The sequence below is a fragment of the Phaethon aethereus genome, assembly GCF_964289735.1.
Source record: "Phaethon aethereus genome assembly, chromosome: 6".
NCBI classification, from domain to species: domain Eukaryota; kingdom Metazoa; phylum Chordata; class Aves; order Phaethontiformes; family Phaethontidae; genus Phaethon; species Phaethon aethereus.
The window spans coordinates 693546-708537 of NC_138580.1; the positions used below are offsets into that span (position 1 = coordinate 693546).

At 39.7% G+C, this 14992-nt stretch overlaps 1 protein-coding gene across 1 annotated transcript in view; it reads left to right on the forward strand.

Moving 5' to 3' along the window:
* CCDC148 (coiled-coil domain containing 148) overlaps positions 1–14992 on the forward strand; it is a gene marked incomplete at both ends in the record, with an annotated part of 62028 nt that overhangs the window by 29813 nt on the left and 17223 nt on the right. Inside the window, one exon of the mRNA XM_082001159.1 lies at positions 12157–12297. Coding sequence (XP_081857285.1) covers positions 12157–12297 — 141 coding nt within the window. The remainder of the gene's footprint in view (positions 1–12156; positions 12298–14992) is intronic.

The following is a 14992-nucleotide window of genomic DNA, read 5'->3' on the forward strand; positions in this document are numbered from 1 at the left end:
TTACATAGTATTTAAACATGTTAATAAAATGTTGACATTCCGTTGTCAGGAACAGGAAGATGTTCTGAATAATGCTGACTGAGAGGAGAGAGGAAATACAAGGACAAGCAGTGAAAAGTAAACTGTTCATACACTGTCTTGAGCAAAGATGTTGTGGTGTGCTTTCAGCTTCAGGGAACTAAAACCCATCTTATATTGGATCAAAAGTTTTACAGGTACCAGTCCTAGCCCTTGTAACTAAGTTTCCAACTGAAAGCAATATATCTTTTTACTCTTCAGGTTATGGCTGAGGACTATGCTCAGATGCTTTTCTCTCATGCCCCTTTTTCAGATTTAAACACTTTTATAGCAAGGAAATGCCTACAGTTCTGTTAATTATCAAAACAGTTACTTTTAACCAATTTCTGATTTTCAAATTAAAATTTTTCTGGAGGTGGATATGGAGTTTTAATTAACAAAATTAATCCTAGTGCCAGTAGCCTTGCTTTTCTCCATTGTTTCTTGCAGACTTCTCAGAGGTAGCCTGTGGAGCACAAGCTGCTCAAGAGTACTAGTCAAAAATCTACTTGGGATGTGAACTTTCCCTGTTTTTCTAATCACAGCCAGAATGAGATTGCCTTCTGAGCTGAACAAACAAACTTGCAAGCGGATTATTTCTTAGTTACCCCATTGGCAAATGCTCTAATACTGGACTTCTCCTAGGTCTTGTGTAAGTCAGTCAGAAGCAGAATCCTGTTGGCTCGTACCATTTGCTGCTTCATCATTCAAGACCCTGTGGAGTCTGGCCATGATTCCAGGTGCTGTTCAGGAGTTTTCAGAGTACAAGAATCCTGTCTGGAGAAAAGAAGGAACAAGATTTTAGAGTTGAAAGTTATTGGAAGCTTCAGGCCTCCATTTTAATATCACAATAGTTTATGTTGAGATACCTGTTGATGTCAATAGCTGTTGTCATAAGTAACTTCACGTATTAGCTGTGTGGTCTCAGGAAGTGCTGCACTCTCTGTGAAAGTAATACAAGATGAGTTCTTTGCCATGGCAGTAGAGCTAAGTCTTGTCCCCAAGGGAAGCGAGCAGCGTTCTCCCTGCTGGACTGCCAAGAGACCTGCTGTTTCAGAGCGTTTGCTGCCCTATAGCCTCTTGTCGCAGGGGGGCTGTCGAGTTTTTCTATTCAGGGTTAGATGTTAGCATGGGTTTTGAATGCTTTGTGTTTGTCACGAAGCTAACGGCCAGCAGAATTTTGAGCACTGTATCACAGAACGCAGACAGCCGGATGGCTGAGCAGCGTGTTGCTTGACCTGCTGGCAGGAGACCGTAACTTGTCACTGCAGCTCTCTGGGCTGCTGCCACCAGCATATGAACCAAAACATGTAAGCGGCAGTGATTCTTGCTAAATCTTCCTACTTGGTCGTGATATTTAATATGGAGTCTCCCCTGTAAACCTGAACTTCCTTCCACAGTACACTCGTACTTGACTCATTTGCTATTTTCAACACTCATGTTCGTTCATAAGGCTACTGACATCCAAGGAAAGGAAAGCAGTATGTGTGATGCTTACCACAAAGGGCTTTCTGCATTCAAAAAATGATGGCTTTTTCACATTGTTTTGACAAATTCCTCCCTGCCCTGTAATATTTTAGACTCCAGGGAACTGTTCTTAATATACATTTTAATTTCTTCCCTTTTATAAGCTCTGGTATTCACACCCTGAGGCACCCATCTCATTATCTTTCCATTTAGGAATATCAGCATACACCTTCTATTCTTATTTTATTTCCAAGAATAACACTCTTAATATTTTATATTTCAATGTGTGGTGGGTTTGATTAGTGCAAGGGTTTTTTTATTTTCAGTTGATACAGTTATACATCAGTAGCAGGTCTACTATACATTCCAGTTTCCTTGGAGATGTCAGCTTTGTTGGGGCAAAATTTGCCTGTAACTTCCAAAGTCTTGGCAAACAAGTCGTTAACTGGAAATCTAGAAAGCCATGAGATGCCCACTGCACAAGTGTAAATCTACTCCCCAATACCTGTGCTGTGAGTTCTGCATGTCTGAGCGCTGTTAAAACTACTGAACATCGGCATATGTTACCCATCGGTCCAGTGTTTCCTAAATGTCATACTTTTCATGCATGCCCAAACCATCCATAAAGAGCGTATCCAGCCGTTGCTTCCTGTGAGTGTCAGGCTTGCTGTGCAAATACTGTGGAGGCTCACACTTTTGTCTGGGAAAAGCTGTAGCGATTCTGTCCTGGAGTTGTAAATGTTTTACAACATGCATTCATTTCCTTCTTCCTAGTCCCTAGCAGAAAATCTTAAAAGTCTGCGTAGTCGAAGTAGGATTCGCAACGAGAAATTGTGGGTGAATGCAAGTTTGAAAACACTTTTTTTTTTTTTTAAATGAAGTGCACTCCTTTTTAGTAATCATTGAACAGGCATTTCTGTATAATTAGTGACTTAAATTGTCTTAGTTTTGTAACACAGACTTCTATTGTCCTGTTCCATTTAAGTCTAAGGGATTTATTACCCCATTAACCCAAGTGGAATTTATGTGCTTAACTTCTGTTAACCTTAATAGAAATGATCTGGGTGAATCCTTGTTCTTCTATGGGAGACTAGGTCTTTGATTTTTTTTTTTTATTTTCCTCTACATTTTCTTCCCCCTTTTCTTAAAAATCTTTCCCTTTTGCCACCTTAGAATGGAAAGGGGTTGCTCAGGCAAGATACATAGATCAGCATGCACTACTTTTATGTAAAGTATTAAGGACTAAGCTATCTTGCAAATGCAGAAGCTATGCTGCTCGTAATGAAAGTCACCTTTTAATGAGTTTTCCATGTTAATCTTCTAGTGATCTCAGTTTGACTGCTCTTTGGCCAGTTGTATAGTAGATAAAAAGTAATGACCTTCTCTTGTGTGGGGAAATAAGAAGTTTGCCAAATTTATTAAATCATCTTCATTGATTGGATGATGTGTCCATTAGGAACTGAACTGTGAAGAATATCTTTACTGAAGACCTGATGTTGCAATCCTGTAATTCCTTTAGCTCATAACTTTTTATCACTTAATCACCTTTTACATCTGTTTTACTTAATTCTGTTTTTCAGGACACACTAGAAACACATAGCTCTAAAATGGCCGTTTGTCTGTAAAGAGAATTCCTTAGGTCACTAACTAGTTCTGAGGCTGCAGTCCTTATCTTAAAAACGTGAAGGAAAAATGTCATGGTTGACGTGGTTTGAATCCAAACTTCCAATTAAGAGGCATTTTTTCCCCCTCTGTGCCTTGTGGCTTCTATCTGGAAAAACGAAGAGGTATGTCTGATTTACCATAAATGGGATAACTCTCAATTCCATTCCTTTCCAGAGCTTATTTCGTGGTTCTGAATGACTTTGCTCTATCTGGACAAGCCGAAAAGCTGCTGAACTTGTTCTCTGTTTTCAAGGGTACCTTCAGTAGCCTAACACAGAGCTTTGCCACAGAACAGAAATTTTATTGCTGTGAAACGTGAAATAACACTTCATGGCTATTACTTCTTGGGATTTCCTACCCACCTTGCAGAGCAGCCAGTGAGAACTGTGGGACAAATGTATGTAGATGCATTCTGTGGTTCCTTTTTTTTATGCTTAGGATTTTTTTAATACTGAATTCCTTTAAATAGTATTTGAATCTCTCGCCATCTTGTAATCGCATTTCAATGTTTCTGACCGTGCAGCCCTGACTGCTGCAGCTGCTGTTGCTTTCAGTTGCATGGTGATGCCACCATGAAAATGCTGGCTCTTTCACTGGTGCTGGGACAGCATGCTCATGCTGCTGCATGCTTTCTCAACTTACGCAATTTTTGCGGTACTTTTTTTGCTATGTAGCATCTTCATTTGTAAAGTTATTTTTTGTGAAGAGACCCTCTAAAATTTTTTTTCCTAGGCATTCTTAGAATCAGTTGTGAACAGTTTGAAGAAGGAGAAAAAAAAAGCAAACCATAATTACAATAAGGAAAGGTGTGCAGAAATGTTTGAGATTAATAAAGCTTTGGAAGAGTCCGAAAGTATATTGGGATTGGGTCATTTTATAAGGTTGAAAGAGTGAGCTAGGGAGAATCATGGTGGGAATATTGGAGAATTTTCTTTTTATGCCTTTACTTATGACAAACAGTACTGACTTTTTCACACAATTATTGTGAATCTTTGCTTAGAATTTTAATTCTAGCAACTTATTATATCTGTGTAGCACAGTGTAGCCTGTGAGAATACTGGTCTGGAGCTTTGTGTAGTCATTTTGTTCCTCCTGGTCATTTTATGTCCTTTGGGTTTATAGTGTATTTTTGCCTCAATTTTCAAAGGCTTGTTTTACTCCTCGCCATGACCTATACGTGCAGACCCTCTCTACACCAGTCAGTTGTCCTGTGTTCCTATTTACCTAGCTATGCAGTTTAGCTGCTAGGAGGAGCTTGATGCCAACTCTCTGTCACCCTAGGCAGCTTCAAGATCTGTTTATAATATGTTAGTGGTGCTTAAAGAGAAAACCTTACATGGTGCTATGTTACCATGTGCTAATTTAACGGGAATTCCCGAGGAAAGGCTCTCAAAAATTGTTTTGTCATTAAAAAAAGATGTATCTGTAGCATTAAGTACGTGGTAAATACATTATTACTATTCAGATGTTAGAGTGAAAAAAACTAATTTATTACTTTAATTAGTTTGTAGAGTACTTTACATAATTGTAATGTGCAATATTGAAATAATGAACTGAAAATGGGTATGTACACATTCTGTTCAGCACAGCAATTTAATAATTCACTTGGCAAAAGCTCCTCTAATAATACATGAACTGTGAAATGTACTTGAAATGCCGGTTGTAATTAAAAACTTACAGAACTTAATGTTGGCAGGGCTTGTACTGCCAAAAATGTAAGCTGCTTTGTAAAACAGGCAATAGGGGATCCAGTTTTCAGTGTGTTTTCAATATTAGTTTAACTACTAGGGTTTTTTTAAAATTTAAACAGAACATTTACTGTTGACACAGTAAACTCTACCCTTCCGATTTTGCACTCGTAGGAATGGAAAAATGCAATCAAGAACACATTAATTTTTTTGTGCCTTCTGTGGTCCCAGGTTACCGCCTTAGAGAATCAGAATTATTGTTCAGGATTTTTTGTTTGTTCTTCAGATCTGCATACTGCCTCTGGAGGAAAAACCCTGATGAATACAGTGGGTTTTCTTGAAAAGCTTAAATTGTAGGGATGCTGGGAATTCAGCATCAGGTAGTCACTTTTAAACAGCAAGACATGGAAAGTATGGAAATGCGTGCCACAGAGATTCCTCAGCTCTTATGCCCCTTTCCCTGCCTGCCCTTTGGTGGTGTGACTTGCTTGGCAGCAGTGCCCGGGGGCTCTCGGGTGGGACTGGGATCCCACAGCGCCAGGCACAGGCTCCGGAGGGGGTGGTTTGCAAGGTAGGCTCAGATGCAGGCTGGGTTTCCGTAAGAGGCAGTCCGCTATAGCCTTTGTTAACATCAGTTAAGCTAGTCTAGCTCCTAATTTTGAACCTGTGACAATATGGAGAGAGGGACTGAGCTGGGAACCTTTTCATTCCAGCCCCTGCCGTCTCCTGTGGACGGTACTCCCTTGAGACGTTCCCCTTTATAGGCAGGCTGGCCCACAAAATGTGTTGCGGCTGTGGGACTAGAACTACTCTCTAGCAGAGAGATGTATTAATGTTTGAATATGATTTAAAAAGTGAATATTGACATTTGAATCAGCTGTTTAATTCCTAATTTTTGGTATTTCTTACATAACTAAACACTTTAACTCAGCTGTGTTAAAAACATCTTATCCTATATGAGCATAACTCCACATGGGGGAGATGTGGCAGAATGCCAACCTGCTGAATCACATTTTATAAATATTTTGCAAACAGTGTTTTCTGTTTTATACCAATTTTTCCTTTTTTGTTGCAATTATGAATACTTTTTAAAAGAAGCGACTCTTCTTTTGCCTTAGTGAAAAGACATGGGTTAGATAAACGTGGGAGGGGCAGGGATAATGTAACCTAACTTCATATGCTGCCTACAGAAAGGATTAAATGGGCATTGTGGGCAAGTATAATGCAATGAAACTTTCCTTCCTTCTGTCATTCTTACTGCCCGTTTTCTTGATTGGTAATGGGCTCATACATTGAAAAAAACTAACTACGTGGAAAGCAGATTCTACCCACTGAGTAAATAGGTGTGTTTAGTAGTGATTTGGGGCAGCGTAGATACCATTGTGGAGAGAGCGCTGAATTGTTGGCATATCAGTTTTGTCTGGGGAACCTCATTGCAGGATGAATGTTTTTTCAGCTGAGTGAAGTTTGTATATTTGATGCTTGGTTACGCTCACTTGTTTGTATGAAACCTGCTGAAAATCTAGATTGTGCCCCAATATCGATTTCTGACTTGACTCAAAAGGCTTTAAGAGAAGAGCTATGTGAATAGAACTAGGGAAAGTGATTATGGCCTGTCATGAGATCAGGGTGTAACATATGCCATGCAAACAACTGCTAATCAAAATGAATGAATAAGGAGACTTGAGATGATTTTAGACTAATTAGTATCTGTATCTGCTTACTGCTTTATTGTTTGCTGTCCTTCAATCAGCTGTTGTCTTGACAGACTCTCTGCTGGGCCAATTCTATTCTCAACATCCATTTCCAGTCAGTATTTCCCCTGAAATATCAGTTAACTGTAGCTTTTATGGAGACCAATTTAACAGACTCGCCATGCTAACTAATGGCTGCAATCAAACAACTAAAAAAGATCCCTGGCTAAGAGGTAAACTAATATCTAGAGAAGACCAGTAAAGGATCAGAGGGTTCTCAAACTTGGATGAAGCTGAAGCTGCATCGTGTCGTGAGCCCACTTACATTGGCATGTATCTCATTACTGAAGAGAGTTTGAAAGGAGTGTGAACTAGGCTGTAGGAAAACACAGGCTTAAAAAAAGCAATTGTTTTGTTACATAGTTTGACTGTTACCTCATTTCAGTTCAGAAAATCTCGGTGATGTTATTATACGAGTTTAAAGTTCCTTCGAATGCTTCTGCAGTTTATTCTAACTCCAATCTAAGTAGACTTTTAGCAGACTTCATTCATTTTTTGTTGTTAGATTTTAAAGCTTCATGTATATGTTTTTGCTTCAGTCTGTTTAAAATTGTGGTAGAAATGATTGCCTCTTCTTCCACATTCATTTTCAGAACATTCCTTTTAAAGTTTATTAGCGTAGCAAGTGAAGGGCAACTGAAACAATTTAGGGTTTTATTTTTGATTCTTAAACTGCTAAAATGCATGAGCAGACTGCTGTCAAAATTGCCAAATAAAAATTTCTATTTAGACAAAGACCTTGTGTTACAAGTTTCACGGTGTGGGGGCGGTTTCATTCAGGCATTACAGCTAAGCTCCAGAAAATAGGGTCTTACGAAAATTGACTCCTTCCCCCTAGAAGTCTCTTAGCTGCTAGTATGGCCGTCTCATGTAATCCTCATTCGGTGTTTATTATTGTTCCATATTTCTGTTTAGATGGATGGTTTGAAATTGTAGTTGGCTGTTATCAAAAGTGATACACATTCTTCTGCTGATGCTTCCCTTGGAACTTGCTCGCTTTAGCGTGCGGAGCTGCTATGGATTTCTTTGCCTGCTTGGTGGCATTCTTATTCTTCTATGGCTTGGAACCAATCAGTTTGTCATTCCCTCTGCAGGAGACGGGCCCAGGCCCGCTGGCTTCCTCTGTAGGATCCGTCTAGTAAACCTCTGCCACGTGGCAATTTTTTGCTGAAGTCCTCATTTATCCATTCACATTCCTGCCAAGCTAAACATGCTGTTTAGATCCCGTCTAGTGCTGAATTTGTTACCAGTCAGAACTAACCATAGAAAACCCTGAAATAAAGGTCAGAATACATCTTACTCCTTATACTTGGCTGTTCCTCACCTTCAGTGTCTCTCTTCAGAACTTGGGAGAGTTCAAACAGCTCTCCCAAGAAAGTTAGATCCTCTTACCTGCTTCTTTCCTGGCTTTTTCTAGTCCCCCTACGCTGAACTACATCACAAGAATCCTTGCTTTGCATATTCCTCAAGAAAATGCATTTCTGTCATGCCTAACTGCATAGCTAAACACCTGATTCTTTTTCTTGGAACTTGCTTAAATCTTAGAGCATCTGCTTGTCAACTTGATGTTTTTAACTTATGAACAAACTTAAGGAAATAAGATCTCAGATGATATGATAGAAAGACTTGAGACACAGAACTGAGCATGGGAGAATGATGTGAGGACTAAACTACAGGAAAACATGTTCCTCCCTACACCAGAGTAATTCTTTGACATTAAAGAAAAGACAGTGGACAGCAGAGAAGATATTCCCAAGTGAATGTCTGGACACCGGAAGAGAGACGCTCTTCTGCTTCTTGGTGATTTTCAAGTGGAACGGCAATGGTGTCAGGGAATGAGAAGACCTCGGTTCAAGCTAGTCTAGAAATGAGGATGTTCTTTTTAACTTTGAGGACAGCTGGATACAGGTCCCTGTCTCAAAAAGTCTTCCATTAGTTCTTTCTTACTGGAGCAAGTCCAGTGAAGGGCCATTAAGATGAAGGGTCTGGAGCACCTCTCCTATGAGGAAAGGCAGAGAGAGCTGGGACTGTTCGGCCCAGAGACGAGGAGGCTCAGGGCCGTCTCGCCAATGGAGATAAACACCTGAAGGGAGGCTGCAAAGAGGACGGAGCCAGGCGCTTCTCAGAGGTGCCCGGTGACAGGACAAGAAGCAACGGGCACAAACTGAAACACTTGAAATTCCATCCCATCCATCACTCTTCTGCTGACAGGGGGGATGAACGCTAGAACATGGTGTCCAGAGAGGCTGAGCCCCCACCCATTGGAGATACTTAAACCTCGATTCTTCACGGTCCTAGGTAACTAGCTGTAGCTTGAGTGGGGGGTGGCCTAGACGGTCTTGAGAGGTCCCTTCCCACCTCAGCTGCTCTGATTCTGTTGTCTGCGACCTGGAATATTTGTAACCATAACGGTGGCTTCATATTCCTTTTTGCAGAGTAAAGAATTGAATGTGGATTTCCCACAGCCTGGGTAAGAGGGCTCAAGGCATTTATGCTGTGATATGGCACTCTTGATTAATCACGTCATTAAATAAAAATTTGGAAACTATTTGGAACGTACTGCTTGAATTCATTAATGTATTTGAGATGACCAAAAGCATGATATTACTGGGGGGGAAACCTACAACTTAGCAAAAATTTTTGCCCCAGTACTTCTTTTAATAGCCTGTTTTGAGGAAATTAAGGTAAATGATTCATATGCAGTATATATTCAAGTGGGACCAGTCATATTTAGTTCTCTTTTCTGAAAAAAAGAAATTATTTAATGCAGATGCTTAGAGCTATTTATATTACAGGACTTATGTCTGAGGGTTATTTTTGTTAATGTGTCACTTCTAATTAACAGAAAATTGGGGACGGGGGGAGAACAGGTGTTCCGTGTGTCCCAGAAGTGCTCAGTGTGCTCCCCAGTTCTTATAGAAACTTAACATACCTCTGACTGGCAGGTTAAAGGATGGGCCCGGGGGATAAGAGGCTGCTTTGGAGGGTGCTTTTTTCTTTTTAGGATAGTTTTACCACGGGCAAAGAAACTCGACCAAACATGTCTTCCATTAATGATGTTTCTTTATTTTTATTATTATTATTAATAATTTATTATTTATTATTATTTCCGTGAGATCCTGTGAAAGGAACATTTTCAAAATTTGGAAGAGAAAGATCATGATGAAGACTAACACCTGTGCTAAGGAACACTGCAGTAACATTTTTAAATTTTTCTTTCCATACTGTACAAGTTTAAATTCCAGTTTGAAATAATGTTGTAATAACAACTAAAAGAAAAATAGCAGTTTCTGTGCTGTCTGTCATGACTGTACTGCGCACTCAAATACATATAGACAAGCGCAGTTTGCGTGTACATATCCTAATTGACCCCTCTTGCACATTCTCAAGCATCCATGCCCCACTGCAGTTTCCATGTGCACACGGTTATGTTCCCTCCTTGCAAACCATCCCACTGCGTTTTTTGACGTTCATTCAGTGCCATTAATACTTGCTGGCACAGACAAACGTATCCCTGTTTCTACCCCACTGCCCCACAAAATAATGAGTAGAATTGTTCAAACAAGGTGGAGAGTGAGGAAAGTAGAGAGGTTCGGGTTTTCAGGATCTTGTTCCTTTTTTTTCTTCTAGCTGCCTATATTTTCGTAGTCACAAGGGTAATTTTTGACTCGGGCCTTTGCTCTCTTCCTGTAAAACATCTAATTGGTGAAGCTGACTGTTTCCTACTAGTTTTTTTTTTTCCCCCCTAGAAAGGAGATTTCAGTTATGAACAGGCCTCCACTGAGAATTAGTTACAAAAACGGAAGAGGTTAAAAAGAGTTTAATGGTCAGCTAAATTATAATTATTAACTTTGGGGATGGAGTTGAAGCTGGGAAAAGCTGTATGTACTCTGAGAGAATAACAGTGTAAATGAAAGTTGCTTGCAGAATCCCAAAACTCAGTAGTTTTTATTAAAACCTGAAAACACAGCAATTAATGCTTAGGCTTGGGTATGGTAGCAAATTGCATTGAACTTTTAAAGACAAACTCAGGTTGCAGGAGGCAGAAGTAACTGTTGGTTAGTCTGTATACAGATGACATTCCTGGCAGGCAGAGTATCTGTTTAACAAGCTCTCTTTACATCTTTTAACAAAGAGAGTTTAATTTTACAACCACTGTAAAACTTGATTTTATTTTAACGTTATTACTTTGTCTGTACTATGTGAAAAGTCACAGCAGTGTTTAGTCTATTGGGACACTTTGCAAAGAACAAAATACAATTGTTATTTAAGCAGAGAAGCGGGGCAAACAAGCCATCACTCAGAGATGCAGCTCACTGAGAACCTCGGACCACAGGGAACGCTGGGTTTCTGAACAAAAGTCTTTCACAAGCACAGAACAGAAGAATTAACAGAGTCTGTGCACACAGCTAGCAAAACACAGTAAAGGTGGAGAAATAAAAGTATTTTAATATCTTGGTATTAAAGTATTTACTGTAGTATAGAAAACCAGATGAAAAATGGTTGAAATGCTTGTTCCTTTGAGGAATACAGAGTTCTGTTAGCACTTGACAAATCCACTTCAAAAAAAGCTGGCAAGCCAACAAAAAGGAGACATCCTTAATCCTGCTGAAACCAGAGTGACACAGATGAGCACAGAACTGCTCTTGTCGCCACCAGGGTAAATCGGGGACCCACGCTGACTGAGAGCAGTGTGCTCGGGGCACGGAAAACAAGTCGCTACCCGTTACCAGTTACTGAGGACGTCTTGTCTTGTTTAACCAGCACAGTATGTCAAGAGTGGATCTCTGGCAGGTTGAGCTAAGTGATCCGTCCTGTCCCCGACACGTTTTGTTGAGCGTGCGGGCCCTGTAACGAGAGGTGCCGTGGAGCTGGTCCCTGCCGCGCTGCTGCACACGCTTATCCAGCCGAGCGGGAGGCTGCGGCGGCGGAGCGCGGCTGGCGTCTCTCTTCCCGCGGAAGAGTGGGATGTCAGGTATACACGGCCATTATGGGCAGCAGTCACAACCCCTGAATGGGAGGCAGGGATCCTAGGCTAATTTTGTGCAGTTTGAAAGCTGGCAAAAGGTGAAGTCTCTGTCGCTGAAGTCCGTTATTTCCACAGAGAAATTTCCACTGGTTGGAAGCAAAGTGGTGTTACAGAAACGCCTGAGCTGAAGGGTGCGAGCGGACGCTGGTCTGTTAGCATTGGTCTCCGTTCTTTCATGGAGTCGTTAAGAAGTTTATGTCTTGCTGAAAGTCTAAGCACTCAAGGGGGATTTAAGATCTGATGTTACCAAGATGGGTTTGGCAATTTTGCCTAAAATCTTTTCATATGTGATTTTATTGCGTATTATGCCAGTCAGCTGTGAATTGCACATTAACATGTGGAAAGGTGGTGCCTACTAAATGATTACGTATTGCTGATAAGATTATAAATCTTAGTTTGTAAAGGGATTACATGGGTTTCCTTCCCAGTCAGTCTGGCGGGATCGCAGCATTACACAAGTCTGCTGTGGGACTGTCTTTTCAACCGTTTCTTCCAGGTTCTACAGTGGAAAGCACAGCAGGAAGAGGCTGCTAAACTAGAAGCTGCTGTAGCTGCCAGAAGAAAAGAAAAGAAAGATGAGGAAGAAAGGCTACAGAGAGAACAGGAAATGATTCGGAGAGCTCAGGAGAAAGAGAAAGTATGAGAAACTTTTACACGTTTTTGCATATGTTAATGTGTACAATTGCCTTTAAAATCTTTAACTGATCTCACTACCTTGTATTCTTGTAAAGTATGAAGTATTAGTATAGAGATGAGCAAACGGTTAGTTGAGTCTTGCTACTGTCCCTTTTAGCTTTAAAGCTGCCTGCTCTTACACACCAGTTATGTTACTTCATTACGTTTCAAAAAAAAAAAAAAAGGCATACGCGCATAAGTGTATGTGACTATCTCCATGTCACAAAACATCAGCACAGAGGCACTACTGCATTTCTAACTCTGACGGATTTGTGCTTTTTAGCGACGTGGCAAAGACTATGAAAGCTTCCAATGCTGCAGTTAAGTATGCTGCAATGCAGCAAACGAGCCTTTCAGTATAGTGTCTGCAAGATAGCGCGCAGCACTTGCAGCACGAGGACCTTGAAAGTGGGCCTGAAGCACGATGGTAATATTAACCGTTCCAAGATATCAGAAGTCTTTGTTACATTATTCTGAGTACTTATGTGGTGACTACTTGGCAAATGGCTTTAATGCATAAGTCTAACCTTCAACTTAATAGAAAATCAGAAATCCACTATAGTGAATGTAATGCTTTTAGAAAATCAAGCTGTCACATATGTATTTGTGTTGACCTTTTTATTAAATGGTAAGGCCAAAATCCAGGATGTTGTTTTATTAGAACTTGACCTTCTTTTTCTGATTATTTTTTACACTGGAATCTGTTGTGCTTAGAGTCCAACTCACCTGTAGCATGTTTGTTAAGACTGCATAATTACTTCTGGAACAAATAAGTCAGAGAATTTAGTGGATTCTTATTGCTTTGTCTTTCCAATGCTGATGAGTAAATAGACTTTTTTACTCTTATGAGACTACTCATGCTAACATGTTTGCAAGAAGGGTCACTAAAAGCTGTGCTCTTATAGCATGCCAGTTAGAAGCAGAGTTAAGAATATAAGGCTAAACTGTTCCAAATATAGTATTTTCATGATGCATATGAAGGATTTAGTGACATCAGTATGTGTCACACTGCAGAAATCTTGTGCAAATAAAGGAAGAAAACAAAATCTTTATATATGCTATCATGTTTTCTCTTTAAATTGTTGCCTTCTTGTCTTTCTTTATTTGCCACATTTCTGTGTAACACATCTTACTGGGAGCAAATGTTTACTGATGAGACTACATGGCCAGTTAGATGCCCGAGAATTCGAAGGATTCTCATGTTGGTAGAGGTGTCTATTGCAGTGATATGCCTTGCAGGCAAAAAAAAAAACCAAACACAAAACTATCCATACTTACAGCTATTTGATCAAGTTGTTACTAAAACAATTTACAACACTTAGTAAAAGCAGAAAAGAAATTATAGCAGAGCAAAATAAATGGCTTGTAGGTGGGTGAAACTGGCTGCCTTAGCAGAACAATGAAAATGAAGCCCTATTCTACCTGTCTATTTTTGTAGCACTCAAATATTTTCTTCTTGCTTTGTCCAAAGAAATGTCTTCATGCCATGTCAAACAGGCAAGAGCAGGAGCTCTTGTGGCTTACTGTATTCCTGGTGTTAGTTTGCATATCTGTTGAATTTGTTTATATCAACAACTCTGCAAAGAAGCACTCGACTGAAAGTGCTACCTGGAGAAAAGAAGCTGAAGCTGCTGAAGCCTTCTTGTCTCCAGGTAGAGGCGGTTATCTCCTCATTATTTGTCATTGCTGCAAGTCCGCAGAGCCGACATTTAAAAAGCTGCCTAATTTCAAATGGGTTTTATTTTATGTTATTTGTGAGTTTTTTCTTCTTGGTCATGGCTGCGTTTGCATACTGCATGTTTCCAGTTTCTTCTCTAGCTGAAGAAGTCTCTACTAACATCGGTCACCTGATTTTATTCTTTTTCTGCAATTTATCTTGAAGATGAAATACACATTCTTGGCAGAGCACAATCTTTCTGTTAAACTATGCTAAATCACATAGTTAGCAAAATTGCAACTAATTGTCCAAAAGTCAGTTTCAAGAGGTGTTTCTCTTTCCTTAAAAATATACAGAGTACTCTCACTTTTCATAGGAATCAGAAAAGTTTAGATTGGAAGGGACCTCAAGAGGTCTCTAGTCCAATCTCCTGCTCAGTTATGAGGTCCGACCAGCTAACTCACCGTTTTATCCTTATTTTAATTTGTTTTATTTATCCTTAGATTTATCTCTAATATTTGAGACTGTCATTTCAGGTTCAAAAGTTAAGCAAGCCATATTTATGTGTTTGCAACCCATGCACTTTCAGAGGAATCTCGGCTCAGTTTAAATCAGTATTGATTTTACCTTAACTTTTAATTGGCTTATTGTAGATATTGTTAGTGAACTTTTTAGATATAAACCTCTATAAAAAGACACAAGGGAATTTTTCAAGATTATGTGTATGTGCATTGTGTAACAAAACTTTATTTTATATGTGATTGATTTTTTTTTTTTTCTTCCCCCTACTGACGTATGTTTCCTGGTATTTGTTCTTGGCTGATATGTTGTTACTGTTCTTATATGCTGGATTTAAAGTTATAAAATAACAAATTAAGGCAGAACAACTACATTTGGTGTCTGCATTCATCTTCTCTGTAAGAGTATTCAGGGTGAGATGTGATGAAATGTTGACTGGTACGGATAATGCGTAAATTGCCTCAGTTGGAGCGCGTGATTG